This window comes from Zeus faber, assembly GCF_960531495.2.
Source record: "Zeus faber genome assembly, chromosome: 6".
NCBI classification, from domain to species: domain Eukaryota; kingdom Metazoa; phylum Chordata; class Actinopteri; order Zeiformes; family Zeidae; genus Zeus; species Zeus faber.
The window spans coordinates 11513842-11533841 of NC_137201.1; the positions used below are offsets into that span (position 1 = coordinate 11513842).

The window sequence follows — 20000 nt, forward strand, 5'->3', positions numbered from 1 at the left end:
TCCGATTTCTTACATAAGTATAATAAACAAAAAACATTGATTATTCACCCTGTACTTTTAAGTTACTCACCAAAATAAGCGCACAAATCCGACTAGGCATTGTAAATCCATCCGTGTTTGTTTACACTCGCGTTTAGACAGGGCTCGCCAAGCAGGAAGCGATGCTGCGTTCATGGGAAACTCGGAAGACCAATTTGTTTTGGAAGTGATGATGGGTTCGCAAAAATATAACGTATAAGATAACAAACATATAATATAACAAATAAGATTTTAGTTTAATAACATCTTTTTCATTTTTTTATCTATCCAAAAGTTCTTTGTGTATTTATTTTTATCTATGTGTTTGCTTGTGAGTTAAATGTTCTCAAATATAGAAACTTAAATAAAATATATAAATATATATATATAATATAAAATATGTTTTTGACAAAATATGGGTAGGCAAGGATCGGAAAATCAGGATCGGCCACAAAAATCTGTCATCGGTCTGGCTCCACATCCTACACACTCATGGATTACTTGAGACCACATTGCGGTTTGAAGATGGTAATCTGCAAGCCATTACATTTCAGTAGTACCCCAGTAATAAAACTAATATCACCATGAGGGGTGTTTGTTTGACTGTCGGAGCGTACTGTACCTGGAATAAACACATGCTCGTAACAACGGCCGGCTGTCGCACTCCTCACGGCCGTGTAGTTGGAACTGACATCAAGAAGTCGACGCAGAGTATTGATGTGTTTCCAGCGCGGGGGCTGTGGCTGTCTTTTACATGTGTAAGCAGATGGCATAATGTGGAGAGAGAGAGAGAGAGAGAGAGAGAGAGAGGGAGAGAGAGGGAGAGAGAGAGAGACTGGGTTGATTTAACCTCTGTACTCAAGGTTTGAATGGTGTCATAGGGAGTGACTAGCTTCCTGTAAGTAAAGTGTGTGTGTGTGCGCAGCGTGTTTTTAAGTTTTATTGCTATACAGTACACCGATTAGGTAAAATCCCCCTGGCATCTATGAGGCTTTCAATTAACATTCTTAACACAAATACCCTGCACATTCATTACTCCCGTCCTGGCTAACGAGCTAAACAGAGAGAGAAAGAGTGTGTGTGTGTATGTGTGTGTGTGTGCGTGCGCGCGGCGGTGACTGTCTATCTGTTGTTCTGTCACCAGACGTGAGGTCCTGGTAAAGGGAGGCGGTTAATCCCCAGATTACCTTGTTGTCGGGCTGTAATGGCAGCGCTGCCACAGCCTTTATGGCCCAGGTGTATTTTACTTCCATCCTTGATGCCTTCTTCCTCGCTGCCTTGCCGGTGGCCGGGAGACGGAAGCAGCTCGGTTAATGGGCTCACATAGAAGGATTCATTCTGATGCGCTGAAGCAGTTTCCTCTCGGAAAAAAAACAAAAAAAAACAGGTTTAATTGGATAAAATGTTTATTGTATCCCATGGATAGACGATCGATGGGGAAGAGGTGAAGAGAAGGGGGAGACGCATGTTCCTCTGGTTTAGCAGAAGAGAGTGTTTCCTTGATGGTGGAAAAGAGTGTGCGTGTGTGTGTGTGTGTGTGTGTGTGTGTGTGTGTGTGTGTGTGTGTGTGTGTGTGTGTGTGTGTGTGTGTGTGTGTGTGTGTGTGTGTGTGTGTGGTAGTGTGTGAAGGCACTTGGCTTTCACCAGAACAGTGCATTCCAGCTTCCTACTGTTATGTAATCTGATAGGGAGAATCCAAGCTGCTACACACACACACACACACACACACACAGCCGTCTCCTTCCAAAACACACTAACCTGTATACAAATGCTCTCCATTTGTGCTTCTTTAACGGCAAACACACTTTAATGCCGTATGTCTTTCCATGTCTGCCAATCCGGGTGTGTGTGTGTGTGTGTGTGTGTGTGTGTGTGTGTGTGTGTGTGTGTGTGTGTGTGTGTGTGTGTGTGTGTGTGTGTGTGTGTGTGTGTGTGTGTGTGTGTGTGTGTTAGACTTAATATTGAATATTGAAATATCCGCTGCCATATGCAGTATTTTCACGTCCACTTGTCCGTCCACGGGAGCAGGCCTTGTTTGGATGGTTGCGTAGTGAAAAAAGGAAAATGTTTGTAGTAGAATAAATCGTGTCATGGTTTCTTTCAAGTGGCTTCTCTTTTCCCTAATCAGTCTGTGTTCCTGGAAATAGCAGAGGGAGGAAGGGAATCGCGTAGAACTGCTGCTGTGGATAGTGGGATCACATTTCACAGCAATTCCATTCATTTTGACACAATGGGCGGAGTATATAGCATAAAAGCTAAATATCGCATGTGATATACAGAATCTAAAATGCACCTTATATTCCTCAATCAAACATTTATTGTAGTGTTTGAGAAACAGGCATTGTTGTAGCATAAAGTGAACGGAATATGAAGGCGTGTCGCCGTCTTTAACGGGGGGGAAGAAATCGTCTGCCGCACGGCAAGCGGTCGCTGTGCCGGGCGCTGGCGGCCCAAGCACCGCCCCTCCAGGAGCCTGGTATCGGACAGAATTTTCAAACGGTTACGCTCCGTTTCCATCTTCAGAAGAATCAGCCGGCTCGAAGGTCTGGACCCGGGCAAAGGAGAAAGGCGACATGTCGTTTACTTTGAAACCTTATCCATTCAGCAACTTATCTTCCAAGCAATTAACTGATAGTTGATTCATTGTCAACGTCCCAAAACAGCATTTGCTTGCGCTTGATCGTCATTGCGCTTGTTAAACAAAACAACAACAAACATGGATGACTTGGTTGCGCCAAAGAACGCCGGCTCGCCAGTTTGCCGATATTTCGTTTTTAAAGCCGGAGAAAGAAGAGAGATGTGGCATTTTAACGGCTTAAATAAAAGCGGTGGATTGATATCGAAGTTAGTGCTTGTAGCGAGGAAGCTGACGGAGGATTTGAACATGGTGGTGAGCGCGGTTGGACGGTGATGAAGTTGTAGCTCGAGGTTATTCCATGCGTCACTAAAATTCTTATATATGATAAGAGACGTGAAATAATTTTGTTTAACATACTTAATTGCAGTCTTTGCACTTGTGCCATCTAGTGGCAAACCTCGTCATCGCAGTTGAATACCCTGCGCAGAATAAAAGCCAAAGCCAGCTTAGGTGATTTTATAACATTCATTCAAATCATGTTATAAAAAATTGCCAACGTCTACGCTATTATCGCATATCGCGATATTTTGGCGGGACTGCACCGCAATCTAAAATTTTGGATGTCGCCCAAGCCGAGTGTGTGTGTGTGTGTGTTCGTATGCTGGAGCGTGCGTCTCTGTGAGTCCTTGTATGTGCGTCGCCTCAAGGAAAACACGCATCAACCTGAAGATTGAACAATGGATAGAGCCAGAGGGATGGGAATTGGGGAGGAGAGAGAGAGAGAGAGAGAGAGAGAGAGTGAGAGCGAGAGAAACCAGAACTCCTTATCGGCCAGGCTGCCGACAGTACAGCGTCCTCTCTCCTGCTCAGGTGGTGACCACTGTGTGACGGGCAAGAACTAAAATATGAGGCGAAAGGCACCTTGACCGTCTACCTAAAACCGTCCTGGATTTGAACCCGCTTCTGACGCCCCGTCCCTTCTCTCCCTCCCTCCCTCACTGTGACACGGACGGGTCTTCCTGTCTCCTGTCGTACTGCGTCCGTCCGGCACGGGAGGGAGACCTTCCACGGCTGTCGAGAACCACGTTGAAAATGACTCCATCGAACGGAACGGAACCGACAGAGAATAGGATTCAATTAGGCAAAGTGAAGGAAATACCAGTCAATACTCCGCCAAGACATAGCTATGTTGGAGAGGGAGAGAGAGAGACATGTATGTGGGTGTTGGAGGCTCACGGGAGCTCAATGCTGCAGTTCAGTTGTGCAATTCTTTCTCTGAGCAAACTGTGTGTGTGTGTGTGTGTGTGTGTGTGTGTGTTAGTGAGGGTGAGCAAAGGTGGAGGCACTCTTGGGACCCCTCCAGCACTGCAGCAGGTTTTGTGTGTGTGTGTGTGTGTGTGTGTGTGTGTGTGTGTGTGTGTGTGTGTGTGTGTGTGTGTGTGTGTGTGTGTGTGTGTGTGTGTGTGTGTGTGTGTGTGTGTGTGTGTGTGTGTGTGTGTGTGTGTGTGCATCCAGCCCCCACACCACCAATGGGTCAAGCTTAGCACCCTCCTCTCCCCCCGTTGCCATAGAAACACACCTTGAGTGAACCCCCAGAGAAAGAAGGGGCTACTCCTCCCATCCGTTGCTCCTCCCCTCTGCTCTCTCATCTAGCTCTCTCGCTCTCTTTCGGTCAATGAATTGTTCCTCTCCTCTTTCCATCCCTCTAGCGTTCCTCTGTTCTAGCATTCTCTCTCTCTCTCGCTCTCTCTCTCTCCCCCTCCCTTTCTCTCTAGTTATGTTTCCATCCAAATGTTGTGTGGATATTTGGCAGAACAAAATGCAAATGACGACCTGCTCCAATCAGCTCGTGTTATGCAAACAAGCCCCGGTGCACAGGGTGCGACGCGACCACGTCGACGGAATAGTGCCCTGCATAGCAACACCATCCGCTGAGCACCAGCTCAGGTGAAGGAATGGGGAGTTTGGAAGGTGTTGGTGCAGGTTTATATCATATTCGATGCCCAAAGAAGATGACGAGGATATGCTGTTGCACTGTTAACCTGGGAAGCTGGCAATGCGCGGCAGCATCATTTGATTAGAATAACCTGTTTCCCTTTTTACGTTCGCCAACTTCACCCACCTCGGCCTTTCACCTTGTGAGATAATTTTTTTCAAATGTATTGCGTACCTGATTATGTTTTTTTTCATGTGCATATATGCTCTTTCATCCTTGCCATCAGTCCTGGCTTTGGGCCCACAGGCCTCATGTGGCCAAACTCATATAGCATGTGCACACAGCCACTTATGTACACGTGCACACGGTTTGTGCACGTGTACAGTAACAGAAAAGGAGGGACAGGCCAGTAATGGCGGGCTGACACCCCAGGGAGTGAGAGAGAGAGAGAGATGGATAGAGAGAGAAGGAGAGGGAGGGATGGAGGTGTGAAATGGGGGGCAGGCAGCCTTGGGACTTTTCAAGCCGAGACTAAGAAAGGGGGCGAGGAGGTGTGTGTTTGTCAGTTTGTACATGTGTGTGCATGTGTGAGAGGGGTGGGGCCTGGGGTGGGGAGGTTGCACGAACAATAGAAAATGGTGTGTGTGTTTGTGTGTGCACCCTCAGCACTTATTTTGCTACGAGAAACAATGGAATACTAATGGTGAGTGTGTCCATCTTTACACCTCTGCTGTGTGTGTGTGTGTGTGTGTGTGTGTGTGTGTGTGTGTGTGTGTGTGTGTGTGTGTGTGTGTGTGTGTGTGTGTGTGTGTGTGTGTGTGTGTGTGTGTGTGTGTGTGTGTGTGTGTGTGTGTGTGTTCGTCTCGAGTCATGACTTTTTCAGAAAAAGACAGAAGCTAGATTAGGATGCAAGCCAAACTCCGGCCCTCTCTGTGATACTTGTGCTCTCAGTTGGCATGGCAACAAAACAATGCGTTGCCAACTGCAGGAATTTCCAGCAATTCCTGGCCATTCCTACCAATGTAACTGCAACAATATGTGTGAATCTAAATCACTTACTGTTCATGTAGATCATAACTAACGAGTGACGGGAATGCTCTCCATTCACTACTGAAAAGTTTGTATAGCTTATTTCCTGTTCTTACTCTGAACCTTGTTTATTACATTTCACTGCATATATGTATGAAAGTATGTATATGTATGTGACAAATAAAAATCTTGAATCTTGAATCTTGTTATGCTCCCACCAACCCAGCCCCAGACCGAACATGATAAAAATATGCAGTAATAAAATTAAATGTCCTGATATTTCCAATAAGTTGACAGTCAGTTTTGTATTGACTAACTTTGAGTACTAATGTTCAACTTTCATTTCTCTCTCTCTCTCTCTCTCTCTCTCTCTCTCTCTCTCTCTCTCTCTCTCTCTCTCTCTCTCTCTCTCTCTCTCTCTCTCTCTCTCTCTCTCTCTCTCTCTCTCTCTCTCTGGCTGTCTCCCGCTCCTGTCATCCCCGTTTCGCCCCGTGTCCTTGGCCCCAGCACAGGCCTCCTAGGGTAGTGTGTGCGCGTGTATGTGTGTGTGTGTGCGCTGGCGGATCAAATGCACTCTGTGAGACAAAGCATAGCAGCAGGGATGCTCTACAGCTCTGTCATCTCACTTTGGGTCTCTTTCTCATGCACACGCACGCCCCGACACACACACACACACACACACACACACACACACACACACACACACACACACACACACACACACACACACACACACACAGACACACCAGTTAGATGTCATAGGGGAAGAGCACACAGAGAGTACGGTCCCCCCACACACTGATCAAAACAATGTATTTTTCAGAAAAATAGAACCCTTTTATGGGTCACGCAGTCACACACACACACTTGCACGCTGGCATCACTGCCCCGCGCTCCATGCCCTTGTTTCGGACAGCCCAATTATCTCTCTGCCCCCTTCGTTTTTTTTTTTTTTCCTCTTTCCCTTCAGCCCTCTCTTTTTGTCTTCTCGCTCTTCCTCACTCGCCCTCACTTTAGCTCGCCTTTAATTTGCACCTAAAAAGTTTCCCTTTTGTGTTAGCGACGGCTTCATTAACACAAGCTAACTCCAATGAATGCCACCCCATGTCACACAGATCTGCGCCAGGCAACACGCACGCACGCACGCACGCACGCACGCACACACGCACGCACGCAGCAAAATGTGAGAGAGGAAATGTGAGTTTGCGGTGTTAAAAGTAAAGTCACCAAAATGAGCCAATTCCCCTCGGGGTGAGATGTAAACTGTATAGGGGGATTTTCACTGCTTTGATAATATATGACCTGAAATAGGATGTGCACCATTTGAACCCATCTAAATATGGTTCCCTTTATAATAAAACACACGTGTGTGTGTGTGTGTGTGTGTGTGTGTGTGTGTGTGTGTGTGTGTGTGTGTGTGTGTGTGTGTGTGTGTGTGTGTGTGTGTGTGTGTGTGTGTGTGTGTGTGTGTGTGTGTCGGCTGCTTCATGGGTGCGATATAGACGGGAAGTTATGTGCTGGAGATTCTCCCACACACACACAGCTGCTCATAGGGGATAAGAGCACAATTGCATTTAAGGCAAAGGTAGAAAATAATCTTTGATTTGTGTGTGTATGTGTGTGTGTGTGTGTGTGTAACTTGTTTGAAGACGTTATTAGCCCCAAGTTCCCCTGCAGTTCTGCAGCAGACCACCTATTGTGTGTGTGTGTGTGTGTGTGTGTGTGTGTGTGTGTGTGTGTGTGTGTGCGCGTGTGCGCGCGCGCGCGCGTGTGTGTGCTTCAAGGCCTCTGTTCAGTTTTACAGGGGATCAGTTGCAAAAGACAGTAATTGTCTCCCTCCATGAAATGTGGCTCTTAGTCACGACTGTGTGTGTGTGTGTGTGTGTGTGTGTGTGTGTGTGTGTGTGTGTGTGTGTGTGTGTGTGTGTGTAATCTGTCTCTACAAGGGGTCCCAGATTGTCCCATAGAGGACACCATGGGATAGCACAGGGCTGTCCGGCACAGTGACACGGTGTGTGTGTGCGTGGGCAACCAGGCCGTTGGCCCTGTGTGGCATGATGTCGATAAGGACGACAGGCGGGAGATCTCACGGTCAGGGGTGTGTGTGTGTGTGTGTGTGAGACGCCCACCTTTCATCTGGCCCCAGCACAGTGTGCGCCGTGATGTCACTCTCACCAGCTTAAAAATAGACTTGCGCACTCACATGCATATGCTCATGCACAGATACACACAAGGGATGCTAAATAGCAATTCATGAGAAACATAACATTGAAGGTCGGTGAGAAAGGGGAGAGGAGGGATGAGGGTCAAAGAGAGGAAGAGGCTAAGGGAGAAGGGACAAGTAGAGGCTGAGGGAAGTATGGATGGAGGGAAAAATAGATGGATGAAGGGTGCGTGCGTGTGTGTGGTTGGGGGGTATAGGGACAGGAGCTCAGGTGTGTGTGTGTGTGTGTGTGTGTGTGTGTGTGTGTGTGTGTGTGTGTGTGTGTGTGGTAGGAGGATGGCTGACAGTTGGAAGAATGGACAGTTAGGAGGATGGATGGGAGGAACACCTCTCACTTCTTTTCCTTCCAATTTGTCTTTTTTTCCCCCCCATCATATCTTCCTCTGGAGCCCATAGAAGAGGTGTGATGGTAGAAATGTATTCATCAGCCGGTTGTCTGTTTATGCTGAAGCCATGTTACTTAGCCGGTCCGTGACCTTTACAAATGGCATCGACCTGAATCGCAACATCGACATCCACAATGCAACGTTTCTGTGTGTGCGTGTGCCCGTGCATGCGTGCGAGCCATTTAACCCCCGCCTTACCATGTGTGTGTCTGTCTCCTGATTTGCAGAGGAGGGCATCAATCACGAGTGCAAGCTGTGTAACCAGATGTTTGACTCGCCGGCCAAGCTGCTGTGCCACCTGATAGAGCACAGCTTCGAGGGCATGGGAGGAACCTTCAAGTGTCCCGTCTGCTTCACAGGTGAGAGGCCGCCACACACACACACACACACGCACAATGTAGTTTCAAGGTCAAGGGGGTGCGCTACGGTCCTGATACTTATGATACCTCACAAGTCCAGGGTGGACATACAGTCTAGGCTTCTGCACTGAGAGATGTGAGGAAATTGGTCAAAAAGGAGGCTTGGACTTCTTCTCTTGGAATGTGAAAACCAAATTCAGTTTGTTATAACATATAAATGTCAACTGGGATCCAGGTCCTCCAAGAATTTGTTTTGACTCTGTTGCATCGTATCCACTCGTGGCCATTAACAATGCAAATTTCTTTCAAGAAAAGTCATTTAAGTAGCTTTAGTTCAAATTTCAAACTCAATCAAATTGGTTGAAATTGACTGAAATTGTCTGAGTATCCATTTGATTGTATTTGTCGTCATTTATGATTTATTGGTTGGTTGACTTTGGTGCTGCAATTAAATACTATTCACATATATCAAATATATGGTTTACAAGCTGATTTCTCAGAGCTATATATCACATCCCTATATTATGCTGCAACTTTAACCCTTTAGACTTATACTTTAATGTTCAATTATAAAATGTAATTGATAAAATGTTCAATGATGCACCGATTACCAGGCGCATGGCAAGAGGCAAAATCACAAAATGGAACAAATACCCGAGATAGAGGCACACACACGTGTACATGCAAACGGAGTGTGACGGAACCAGAGGTGGGTAGAGTAGCCAAAAAGTGTACCCAAGTAAATGTATTGTTACTTTAAAATTATAATGACTCAAGTAGAAGTAAAAGTAGTCAACCAAATAATTACTTGAGTAACAAAGTATATAGTGAAAAGACTACTCAAGTACTGAGTTACTTCATACGGTTTGATTTCTTGTTGAAATAAGCAGAGCAAGATGAACATAACTATCCAAATGTCCAAAATATAAGATTGTAAATGCTTGTCCAAAAGAAATAAACAAAATATAAAATAGCCATGTGCAAATTGAAATATGGCCTAAATCATACACAATTATGAATTCAATCTTTACGAAATAACATAAATTAAGACAAATTCAGTCACAATAAACACTTCGATAAAATATTGAAACTTACTCAATTTAGTAGTTTCAAAACATTCTTTTGTCATTGTTTTTAAAACATAAGCTTTTGAAACCAAAACCCCGGTAACAAACTTTACTTGCAGTGACAAGTAGAAAAACCAGTGAATGAGAGAGTGTAAATATAAATGAGACAATGTGTTTTGCTTAATGAAAGTGTGCGTGCGTGCGTGCGTGCGTGCGTGTTGGTGAAAATGAGTGCATGTTCTGCCTCGAAGAATCCCTAAGTGAAGTGAGTCGTACGTTAAGCTCCAGCAGCAGTTGCCGTGCGAGGTCTTTGCAGTGAAGCTGTGATCTTGTGCCAGTGGACACGAGCCCTGCGTGACCAAAAACCCTCTCACAGGCGGAAGATGCTGGCAGACTTGCATGGAATGTTGACCTTGAGCGACCATTTCTTGATTTGAGGAAAGGAATGCAAAACATCCACGCTGCACCTCCAGTGGATGGACATGAAAGGTCTCTCCCCGGCTCTCCTTCTCGGGAGCTTCCTGACTTCATGGAAGCAAAGAACTCCTCTTCCTCCGAGTGGCCACTGTTTGAGCAGGCATCGTCATCCAAGACGGTGTCTCGGGGATTTTTTTTTTTTTATGTAGTCAAGGCCTCTGGTAAGATAAATAGTTTTCAAAGAAATGAAGTCTGTACATTCGTTTTACCCTTCTACTACTCTTCGATTTTTTTGGTTTGCCACTGACACGATATAAAGCTCAACGACAATAACCGTGACATAGATCCATATGTCAAGGGCAACGGATTCACTTTCGAATTGATACACGAGTGTATGACCAGCTTCTAAGATGCTCTCCTCTGTGGTCCGGGCTGTTCAAAATTTTGGTGGAAGTTTCGCTGCAGCAATCAGCTCAGGTTGTGTCGTGACCTCGCCCAAAACGTTTGAGGACCCCATGCTGCAGCTGCAGCTTCTTCAGCTTGTCCTGTAACAGCTGAAGGGGTTGGCAGCAGGAACCTCATATGCACAGAGGATTGTCATATGCACAGAGGATTCCCCTTCGAGGATGTTAAGGGGCCACGGCAACAGGCTTCATTACAGCAGCGCACACAGTTGAACTATTTAATTCAAATCAACTACAATTATCACACCATGTAACCATGTAAAAAAAAAAAAACAATAAAAAAAAAAACCTGCATTGCAACTAAAGACGGGTGGATTCACCCATCAGTCAGCAATGCTGACACCTGTTCCATTACTCTTTAAGAAATAATGTGAGTTCTTTATTTTAATGCCGTGCATAGATTGCAAACTGTTTTTTTTCTCCTTGCACCTTTTGGATGCGCACGACCCTTTCTACAGGGAGGAGCAGGGAGCTCCAACGGGTCTGATTGGGTCGGAGGAACTGCAATTTGCGTTCACATTCCACCGTTTCATAAGCCATAGCCGACCTGCTGGTTTTATTCTGTAGAGCATTACATTTTGGCTAAAGCAGACCGAGGCAGCCCCTCGTATGTTTTGCACCAGCCGTTGAAACAGGATTGAGGAGAAGGTGCGTGCGCACTTTTCACGCCTCGGAAGTTTGGTACTCAAGGCCGTAGTCGTCGTCTAAAATAGCCGACACATCTCGACGCTCCACCTCTCGGCGACCGTTGTCTTCTGATGCATTCATCAAGGATGGAATCTCTCTCCTCCTGTCCATTAGCGACTTCTACCTCTTCCTCTTCCTCCCCCATACGGGAGGCACGACGAAAGGCCTTCAGGAAGTCTGAGCCACTGTCCGTTGTCGTCCCGGTCGCCCTTTTCCCTGATGTGGTACTTGTGATGTATTTCCTCTCATGCTGCAGCAAGGACATCGAGCCGGCGCGTGCCTGTGACACGTCTGCAAGCCGGCGCAGCGTGGTGCCCCTCAGAAGTGGTGTGGTCTGTGCGGTGACAGGTGACGCCGGAGAAGCCACGCTGTCTGGGAGCGACGTGGTTCGCAGCGCTCGACTTTTTAGTGATGGTGCTCTTCGCGGCCTTTGCGGCTTCCTGCATATTAGAGCGCAACGTTCCTCTCGTCATTACTGCACACGGAGGTCGCGAGGTTTCTATTATTCTCTTGAAGGATGGTGTCTCAACCCGAGAAAATCGTTGGCTGCCTTCACATTTAAAATTTAGCAAGGGCTTGTCGAGCGTTGCCTGTGCTCCCGCGGTACGGCCAAGGGAAATGCATTTTGTGATCTTCGCATTCTTCATCGGAGGTTCGTCAGAAGAGGAAGATTTTTCGCTTTCTGTTGGAATCTATTAAGTCTGTACATCTTGTCAGCTTGTTGGGGTTGAACCCTCTGTTGACAGAAAATATCAATGAGGCTACAGGGGATTTATCCATTAAAAAAACACTCATAACAACAAAGAGGAGCCTGCTCAAATTCAAACAGAAACTTTCTGTGTGGGAAACGTTGCGCTTTGTAGCACCATTACTGAGCCTTATGATGCACTTAAAATGCACTACCAATACTGATATGACAGGGCTCCAGAGGGATTCCATTTAGGAGCCTTTTACTACTGTTTTTCCTCCTGCTTCTAACATGAATATCTAGGAGCACCAGTGCTAGTTGCAAATACGCCACTTTTTAATAATCATTGTAGGCTATATCACTATTATTTATAATCTGTTCATCCGGGGGCAGAGAATTTGTGTGTGTGTGTGTGTGTGTGTGTGTGTGTGTGTGTGTGTGTGTGTGTGTGCGTGTGCGTGTGTGCGTGTGTGCATATTTAACTTTTTACAGTGAGTTGGCCTGGATATATTTGAATGTGTCTTCTCCTTTTGTAAAATATCTGTATTTATTACAAAAGCGTATATATCAGTAACACAATTAACATGAACATGGAACGTAACGTGGAAATGTGGAATTTATATTTAATATATAAAAATATATATCATATACATTAAAATAAATAATCTTCATCGTCTGAGAACAGTCTGAAAAGTTCCCGAATCTGCGGTATGTGATTATATTTGGGGACGTTTGGAGCGGACCGAGGGACTCTCTCCGACCGTGTCAGACCAGACGTCACTGAAAATCGCGGATTCTTTCTTTAAACACTCTCCTGTTGCTGGGATCGGGGGCTCGGGTTGGGAGGAGGGCGAGTTCGAGTTTAAGTTGGTGTTTGAGGAAGGCCCACCACGTCAGCTCCGGGGGGACCTCATCCCCACTGACCGTTGCCCGGCCAAAGCCAGGGAAAGAGAAGTTGGACACTGGTCGGACTTGATGTTTGATAATAACATGTGTAATGTTATATTATGTGCGTAAGGGATCGGCACAACGACTCTTTATGGGATTCAGACACGGAAACACCTGGTGAAGCGCAGATTGTCTGTTCGTTCGTCATTAGGTTTGCTCAGTATGCAGACATAAAATAAATAAATACATACATTTCAAAACAGAGAAGCGGTCAGCGTGGTGGTCATCCGTCTCCGAATACAAACCGTGACAAATATAGACGGAGGGCCACTCCAGCGGTGAAACTTTTTTTTTTTTTTTTGGTTTGGTTTTTCTGGCCTGTGTATCTGTTCACACCAAAGGTCAAAAGAATAAAAGTAAAACAAAAACACACTCTTGATTGGGGGCAGTTAATCCCCTCGTGTGTGTGTGTGTATGTGTGTGTGTGTGTGTGTGTGTGTGTGTGTGTGTGCGTGTGCCTGTGCGTGCGTGTTTAAGCGGCAGGTGGCCGTTCTCAAAGTCACATTGCACCTTTTGGGATGACGACTGTTTGCACCTTCCACATCACTCCCCCTTGCATCAGCGAGGTCAGCGCTGGGATGTGACGGCGTTAACATCTCTCAGCAAAGCTCTCCCGCATACCGCGTAAATCAAGTTAAGGCCGAGAGCGTCGTCTACGGGGTCACCTTTATCTCTGTGACTGGCAACGCCTATAGTTGTTGTTTTTGTTTTTTTTCTCCAAAACAATTTTGGGATCTTTAGCTTTTCATGCAACGGTTGGCCTCTAAACTCTGCGCTGTTACTTTGAAACACCCTCCTTGAAACATAAACTGCCGGGGCTTACGGCGAGGGGGATTTAATAAACTATACCGTGAACTTGAAATTTGTCTCCCTATCCCCATCTCTTTCTTTCTCTCCCTCTCTCTCTCTTTCTCTCTCTCTGTGTCCCTTCCTCTCTGCTCTCCGCTCTGTTGCTTCATCTCTGTTGTTCTGGAAGTTTGTCTTGTGTTGTGCGCCCCCTCCCCCACCGTCCTCCCTCCCCCCCGTCCTCCCTCCAGGTACACAGTGCTGCTTTAAACTTTAACTCTATTCCTTAGTGGCTTATGAATTAGTAAGACGGGCACTGCTCCTATGGGGGACTGAATAATTCAATACACACACACACACACACACACACACACACACACACACACACACACACACACACACACACACACACACACACTTGATCACAATCCCACATGCTGTGCAAATCAAAAGTTTACTGAAACGTGGGGGGGGGGGAGTTGGGATGGGAGAAAAAAGGGGAGAAACAACACTGGAGCGGAAGTAAAAAAAAAAAAAAGAAAAGAGGATAATTTATTGATAAATATCACAAGGTCTTCCGAGGATAGCTTTTCCTGTTCTCTCCACCTCTCTCCTTCTCCCCCTTTTCCTCTCCCTCCCTTCATCTCGTCCTCCCTCTCCCATCGGCCTCCCGTTCACTTTATCGCGATGTGTGTTTATTTGTATTGACAGTTAAGCTCCACTCACTGTGTGTGTGTGTGTGTGTGTGTGTGTGTGTGTGTGTGTGTGTGTGTGTGTGTGTGTGTGTGTGTGTGTGTGTGTGTGTGTGTGCGCGCGCGCGAAAGATTGCGGTGTCTTAGTCTGATACACGCGTATATGAGACAGCTGTTATAGCCTTCAAATCCTCTCCTCTGTTGCTCCCTTCCCTCCGGTCTTTTCATCATTTGGGTGTTGCATCATTCGCTGTAGTTTGCTCTCTTCAGACAGGGTTTAAAAAAAAAAAAAAAAAAAAAGATTGGATTGAACCTATTTCAGACTTTTCCACTCGGCATTTGCAACCGTAGCTGAGATGAACACCAAAACGTCCCTGTTGATAAAGGATCACTCAGTAGAGTTCTTCAGTCCAGAGATTGGCTGAATTGAGACACGTGCCCGTCAACTAATACCTGGTCACGCTTTGTCCCATTTTAAAGGGTGTCACTTGCGTTTCGCCCCGAGTCAAGCAAGAGTAAGTAACGCCGATGTCTCTGTCTGTCCCTGCAGTGTTTGTGCAGGCCAACAAGCTCCAGCAGCACATCTTCGCAGTCCACGGGCAGGAAGACAAGATCTACGACTGTTCCCAGTGTCCGCAGAAGTTCTTCTTTCAGACCGAGCTACAGGTTGGTGACTCCCGTCCAGTCTCAAGTCTTTGCTGTTCGCTACTTTCTACTGGTGTGTGTGTGTGTGTGTGTGTGTGTGTGTGTGTGTGTGTGTGTGTGTGTGTGTGTGTGTGTGTGTGTGTGTGTGTGTGTGTGTGTGTGTGTGTGTATAACTAATCTGTTGCCCTGGAGTATACTAGCTGGTTTAATCCACCTTACATCTCCCAAACCCAGTTTAAAACAACAATTTCTTTTCTGTGTGTGTGGGTCAGAGTGTGTGCTTGTGTGTATGTCTATATGCACCTGCATTAGTCTTATGGATAACCTTTGGAAGCAGACAGCAAGTGGATTATTTCGCGCGCGCTCTTCCCCTGAACTTCTCATCCCATCATCAACGTTGAGCGTTTGCCGTCAGCGCGAAAGGACGAGGCTTTTACCACGGCTACCGAGGCGCTAACATTTAAAACCGACTGGAAAAGAGCTTTGTGTTGTTTTGGATCTTTAAGTGGCCAATCACAAAGAGCAGCTGAGAACAAACAACAGCTACTACGCCTGAAGTTCCTCCGGGAGCAACTGTTCTATTCCATTTATCCAAATGCTAATTGGTTTCAACACAAGATCAGACCTCAGTGCAACGCTGCCATGTGGATGCAGAGTGGACCTCACCTGACCACCATCTCCACTCTCCCTCCCTCTATCCGTCATTTTCTCTTTCCGACGGGGTCTCCACCCCACCCTCTCCACGCTGGCCCTCCTGTACTTCTCTCTTTTCCTCTACTCATTATCCTATTTCGGGTCCTATTTATCTCTCCATCCGCCCACATCTATCCCTCCATTTCCACTTCTCCTTTTCCTCATGAAGCTCGTGCAGGGTCCTGGCAGGACTGCGCTCATTACTGACTACCCCTCTGTGTGTGTGTGTGTGTGTGTGTGTGTGTGTGTGTGTGTGTGTGTGTGTGTGTGTGTGTGCGCGCGCGCGCTGTGATCAGTGGGTATCATTCACCCCAAAGTTGGTCCGGTGGCCAGCTGGGGTCACTCCTGCAGGTCCATCAACGGCGTGGATACAAATTTCCTACTCTCCAGCTCTTCCTACCTCCTCTCATCATTTATCTTGTAGGGTAGGACGAGCTCTGGTTTCAGCTTGGAAAAGGAGCGCTGCAAGTCTGATCACTCAGTTAAAGTCATTTTATTGCTCAAGATCATGTCGTAGCACCTACAATTGGTTGATTATAAAATGGCCTACTCCAGCCACAGAAAAAACACTTATGAGTAACACACACACACACACACACACACACACACACACACGCCGACCCCCAAACACAAGTAATGTGGCAGTGATGCAGGACCAGGGTTGTTGGGCGTGTGGCTGGCCAGCCCATTAAACAGCAGGGCAATTTCTGGAGCATCGGTCAATGTCTCCACACACACACACACACACACACACACTTGCATGCAAGCACTAAAAATATTAAGGTTGGTCGAGTGCGTACCATCAGAAGATGCAAGTTTGTGCTTTCTTTTTCTCCAGCCTGAGCTCTGTTTCACTTTTGGTCATTTGGCAGACGCTTTTATCCAAAGCGACTTATAAGGGAGAATAACATTCAAGCTTCATTGCAACAGAGAGATTAGTGTAACAATAAATACTGCTAGGTAGTGCTAAGTAATTAGCATTAGTTAGGAGAGGAGGTACTCTCTGAAGAGCTGGCCCTTCTCTGGTCATTTTTGGCAGCTCGTTCCACCAACGTGGAACTACAAATGAGAATAGCCTGGATTGCCGTGGTTGTACGGCCGGCAGAGCCAGGCAACGCTCATTTGATGAGCGCAGCATCCGGGGGGTAACCTGTGCTTTTACAAGAGCATTTAAGTAGGCGGGAGCATTACCAACAATCACTCTGTAGGCCAGCATCAGAGACTTGAACTTGATGCGAGCGGCTACAAGTAACCAGTGGAGCTCTATGAGCAGCGGAGTGACATGTGCCCTCTTTGGCTGGTTGAGGACCAGTCACGCAGCCGCATTCTGTATCATCTGCAGTGACTCACCACACAGGCCGGCAAGCCTGTTAAGAGAGCGTTGCAGTAGTCGAGACGGGACATCACCAAGGTTTGTACCAGCAGTTGAGTGGCATATTGGGTCAGGTACGGCCTGACTTTTCGGATGTTGAATAGTGCGAAGCGGCAGGACCGGGAGACCGCGGCAACATGGTCCGAGAATGTCAGTTGGTCATCAATAATGACACCAAGATTCCTTGCAGCCTTGGTAGGAACAAGAGATAGTCGATTTTAATATCAATGTTGTGATAAATACCTTGTTTGGCCGGGAAGACCAGCAGTTCCATTTTCGCCAGGTTTAGTTTTAAGATGATAATCCTTCATCCATGTGGATATGTCAGCGAGACAATCCGAGATCCGCGTCGAGACAGTGGGGTCGTCGGGCAGGAAGGACACATAGAGTTGAGTATCATCCGCATAGCAGCGATATGAAAAGCCATGCGAGCGGATGATCGGGCCCAGTGAGGTGGTGTATATGGCAAAGAGGAGGGGTCCCAGCACCGAGCCCTGGGGCACCCCTGTGGTGAGGTTGTGAGGCACTGACAGCTGGCCTTGCCATGTCACACTGAACGAGCACCCAGTAAGGTAAGATTTGAACCAGGAACCCGATATGCCCATACTTGAGAGTATGGACAGGAGTATGCTGTGATTGACAGTGTCAAAAGCAGCTGATAAGTCTAGCAGAATGAGAAGCGAGGATTTGGCAGCAGCTCTAGCAGTTTTTAAGGCCTCTGTCAGAGACAACAGGGCTGTTTCGGTGGCGTGACCACTTTTGAAGCCAGATTAAAGTGTATCGAGAAGGTTGTTTCTTGACAGGTATTCTGTTATCTGTCTAGAGACTGCCCTCTCTATGGTTTTGGAAAGGAATGGGAGGAGAGAGACCGGCCCATAGTTTTCTACTTGAGTGGGATCGAGTGAGGGTTTTTTGAGCAGTGGTGCGACCCGAGCCATTTTGAAAGCGGAGGGGAACAAAAATGACCAGAGAAGGGACCTGACTCTCTGCCTTTAAGAAGCACTTGAAGACCCAGCTCTTCCAGCTCTCCTCTCCTAACTTACAATTACTTAGCACTACCTAGCAGTATTTATTGTTACACTAATCTCTCTGTCGCAATGTAGCTTGAATGTTAGGGAAGAATTAATCATATGTGTGATTGCCGGGGTGATAGTCGGTGATATGGCTTGAAGGAGGTTAGATGGGATCGGATCTAGCGGACAGGTAGTAGGACGGCTACATGTTAGTAGTTTAGATACCTCACTTTCAGCGAGGGGGTTGAAACCAGGGAACGATGAGCCTAGGGCTGGAGAAGACAGGTTGTGAGTAAGTTGTTTAGTGAATTTGCTACTGATGGCTGCCACTTTGTTAGTAAAAAAAGGAGGCAAGGCAGTCAGCGGTGAGGTTAGTAGGTGGGGGAGGTGGTGGAGGGTAAAGCAGAGACTTGAAGGTGGCGAATAACTTACGTGTGTCTGTGGCACCGTTGATCCTATCGTTGAAGAAGGCCTTCTTAGCAGCAGTGATGCTGGAAGAGAAGGAGGACAGCAGTGTCTGGTAGCTTGCAAGATCTTCAATTGTTTTTGGATTTGTGCCATTTCCTCGGCTGCTCTGAGGTAAGTGCGCGTTGTCCGGAGGGTGTCAGTCAGCCAAGGGTGCGACTGGGTTGATCGAGCAGGTCTGGTGGATAGTGGACACAGGCTATCCAGACATGAGCTCAAGGTGGAGCAGAGAGAATCAGTGGCATCATTAACCTGCAGAGAGGAGAAAGTGCTGTGAGGCGGTAGAGATGAAGAGAGCACAGAGGAGAAGTGGGTGGGAGACAGGTTGCGGAGATTGCGGCGGATGGTAACCATGGGTGGGGAGGTGGGGGGTTGTTTTGGGAGCTGGACATTGAAGTGGATGAAGAAGTGGTCTGAGAGATGAAGAGGGGTGACACTTAGGTTGTCCGTGGTGCAGGTCCGAGCAAGAATGAGATCAAGCTCTTTGCCAGCCTTGTGAGTCGGTGGAGTCGGGACCTGTCTTAGGTCGAATGAGCGAACCAAAGATAGGAAGTCAGCCGAGCTCACACTGTCCAAGTGGATGTTCATGTCTCCGAGGACGAGCATGGGACACTCAGAAATGAGTGCTCAGAAATTGATGACAGCAGGGTGTCAAGCTCATGTAGGAAGTCACCTAGTTGTCCTGGTGGACGGTAGATGACGACCACATAGGCTTTCACCGGAGCAGTCACCAAGACGGCGTGATATTCAAAGGCGACAAAGTTGTTTAAAGGCAGCAGTCGATTAAATTTCCATGTGTTGGAAATTAGCAGGCCAGTCCCACCACCACAGCCAGATGGTCTGGATGTGTGGGAGAATGTGTAGTTTGTGGAGGGTGCAGCCGGGGTTGCGCTATCCTCCGGTTTAATTCACGTCTCAGTGAGAGCAAGGAGCTCCAAGGAGAGGTGGTTGGCATCACCAGAGATGAAGTCTGCCTTGTTCACCTCTCGTGTCTCACATAGTTCTTTGTTTCTCTTTGTTGTTTGCAATAAGGCACTCTGCTTTGACATCTGCACTGATTACCTTTTGTTTTGGAATATGGTGTGTGTGGGTGTGTGGGTGTGTTAGAATGAGTATACAAGTGGCAGCTAAAGCCTCGACCCAAGCTCTGGGTCCCGTGGGAGGGCTCTCTAAGTGGGCTAAGCAGAAAGCTGACTGGGGGAGATGGAGAGTCACGGCCACTAAGGTTAACGTGACTGCTCGTGTGTGTGTGTGTGTGTGTGTGTGTGTGTGTGTGTGCGTGCGCACATCTGCAAGGGACAGTGAAATTAGGTAATCTGTGTGGGTGTGTATGTGCACGCGCCAGCCTACATTAATGAGGTTGGGATGGATGAAGTAGGACGGTTGGCCAACCCGAAAAGGCTACGGCCTCGTTCAACCCCCTCAGAGGGACCGTACCAATACACACACACACACACACACACACACACCACACACACACACACAGACACACACACACACCAGCGTGGACATGTCACTGCATCAAAGCTGTCT

General features: G+C 47.1%; 1 protein-coding gene across 1 annotated transcript in view; it reads left to right on the forward strand.

The window, feature by feature from the left end:
• znf423 (zinc finger protein 423) overlaps nt 1–20000 on the forward strand; it is a 153317-nt gene that overhangs the window by 120860 nt on the left and 12457 nt on the right. Inside the window, 2 exon segments of the mRNA XM_080001986.1 lie at nt 8399–8530; nt 14830–14945. Of these exon segments, the coding sequence (XP_079858112.1) occupies nt 8399–8530; nt 14830–14945 (248 nt within the window).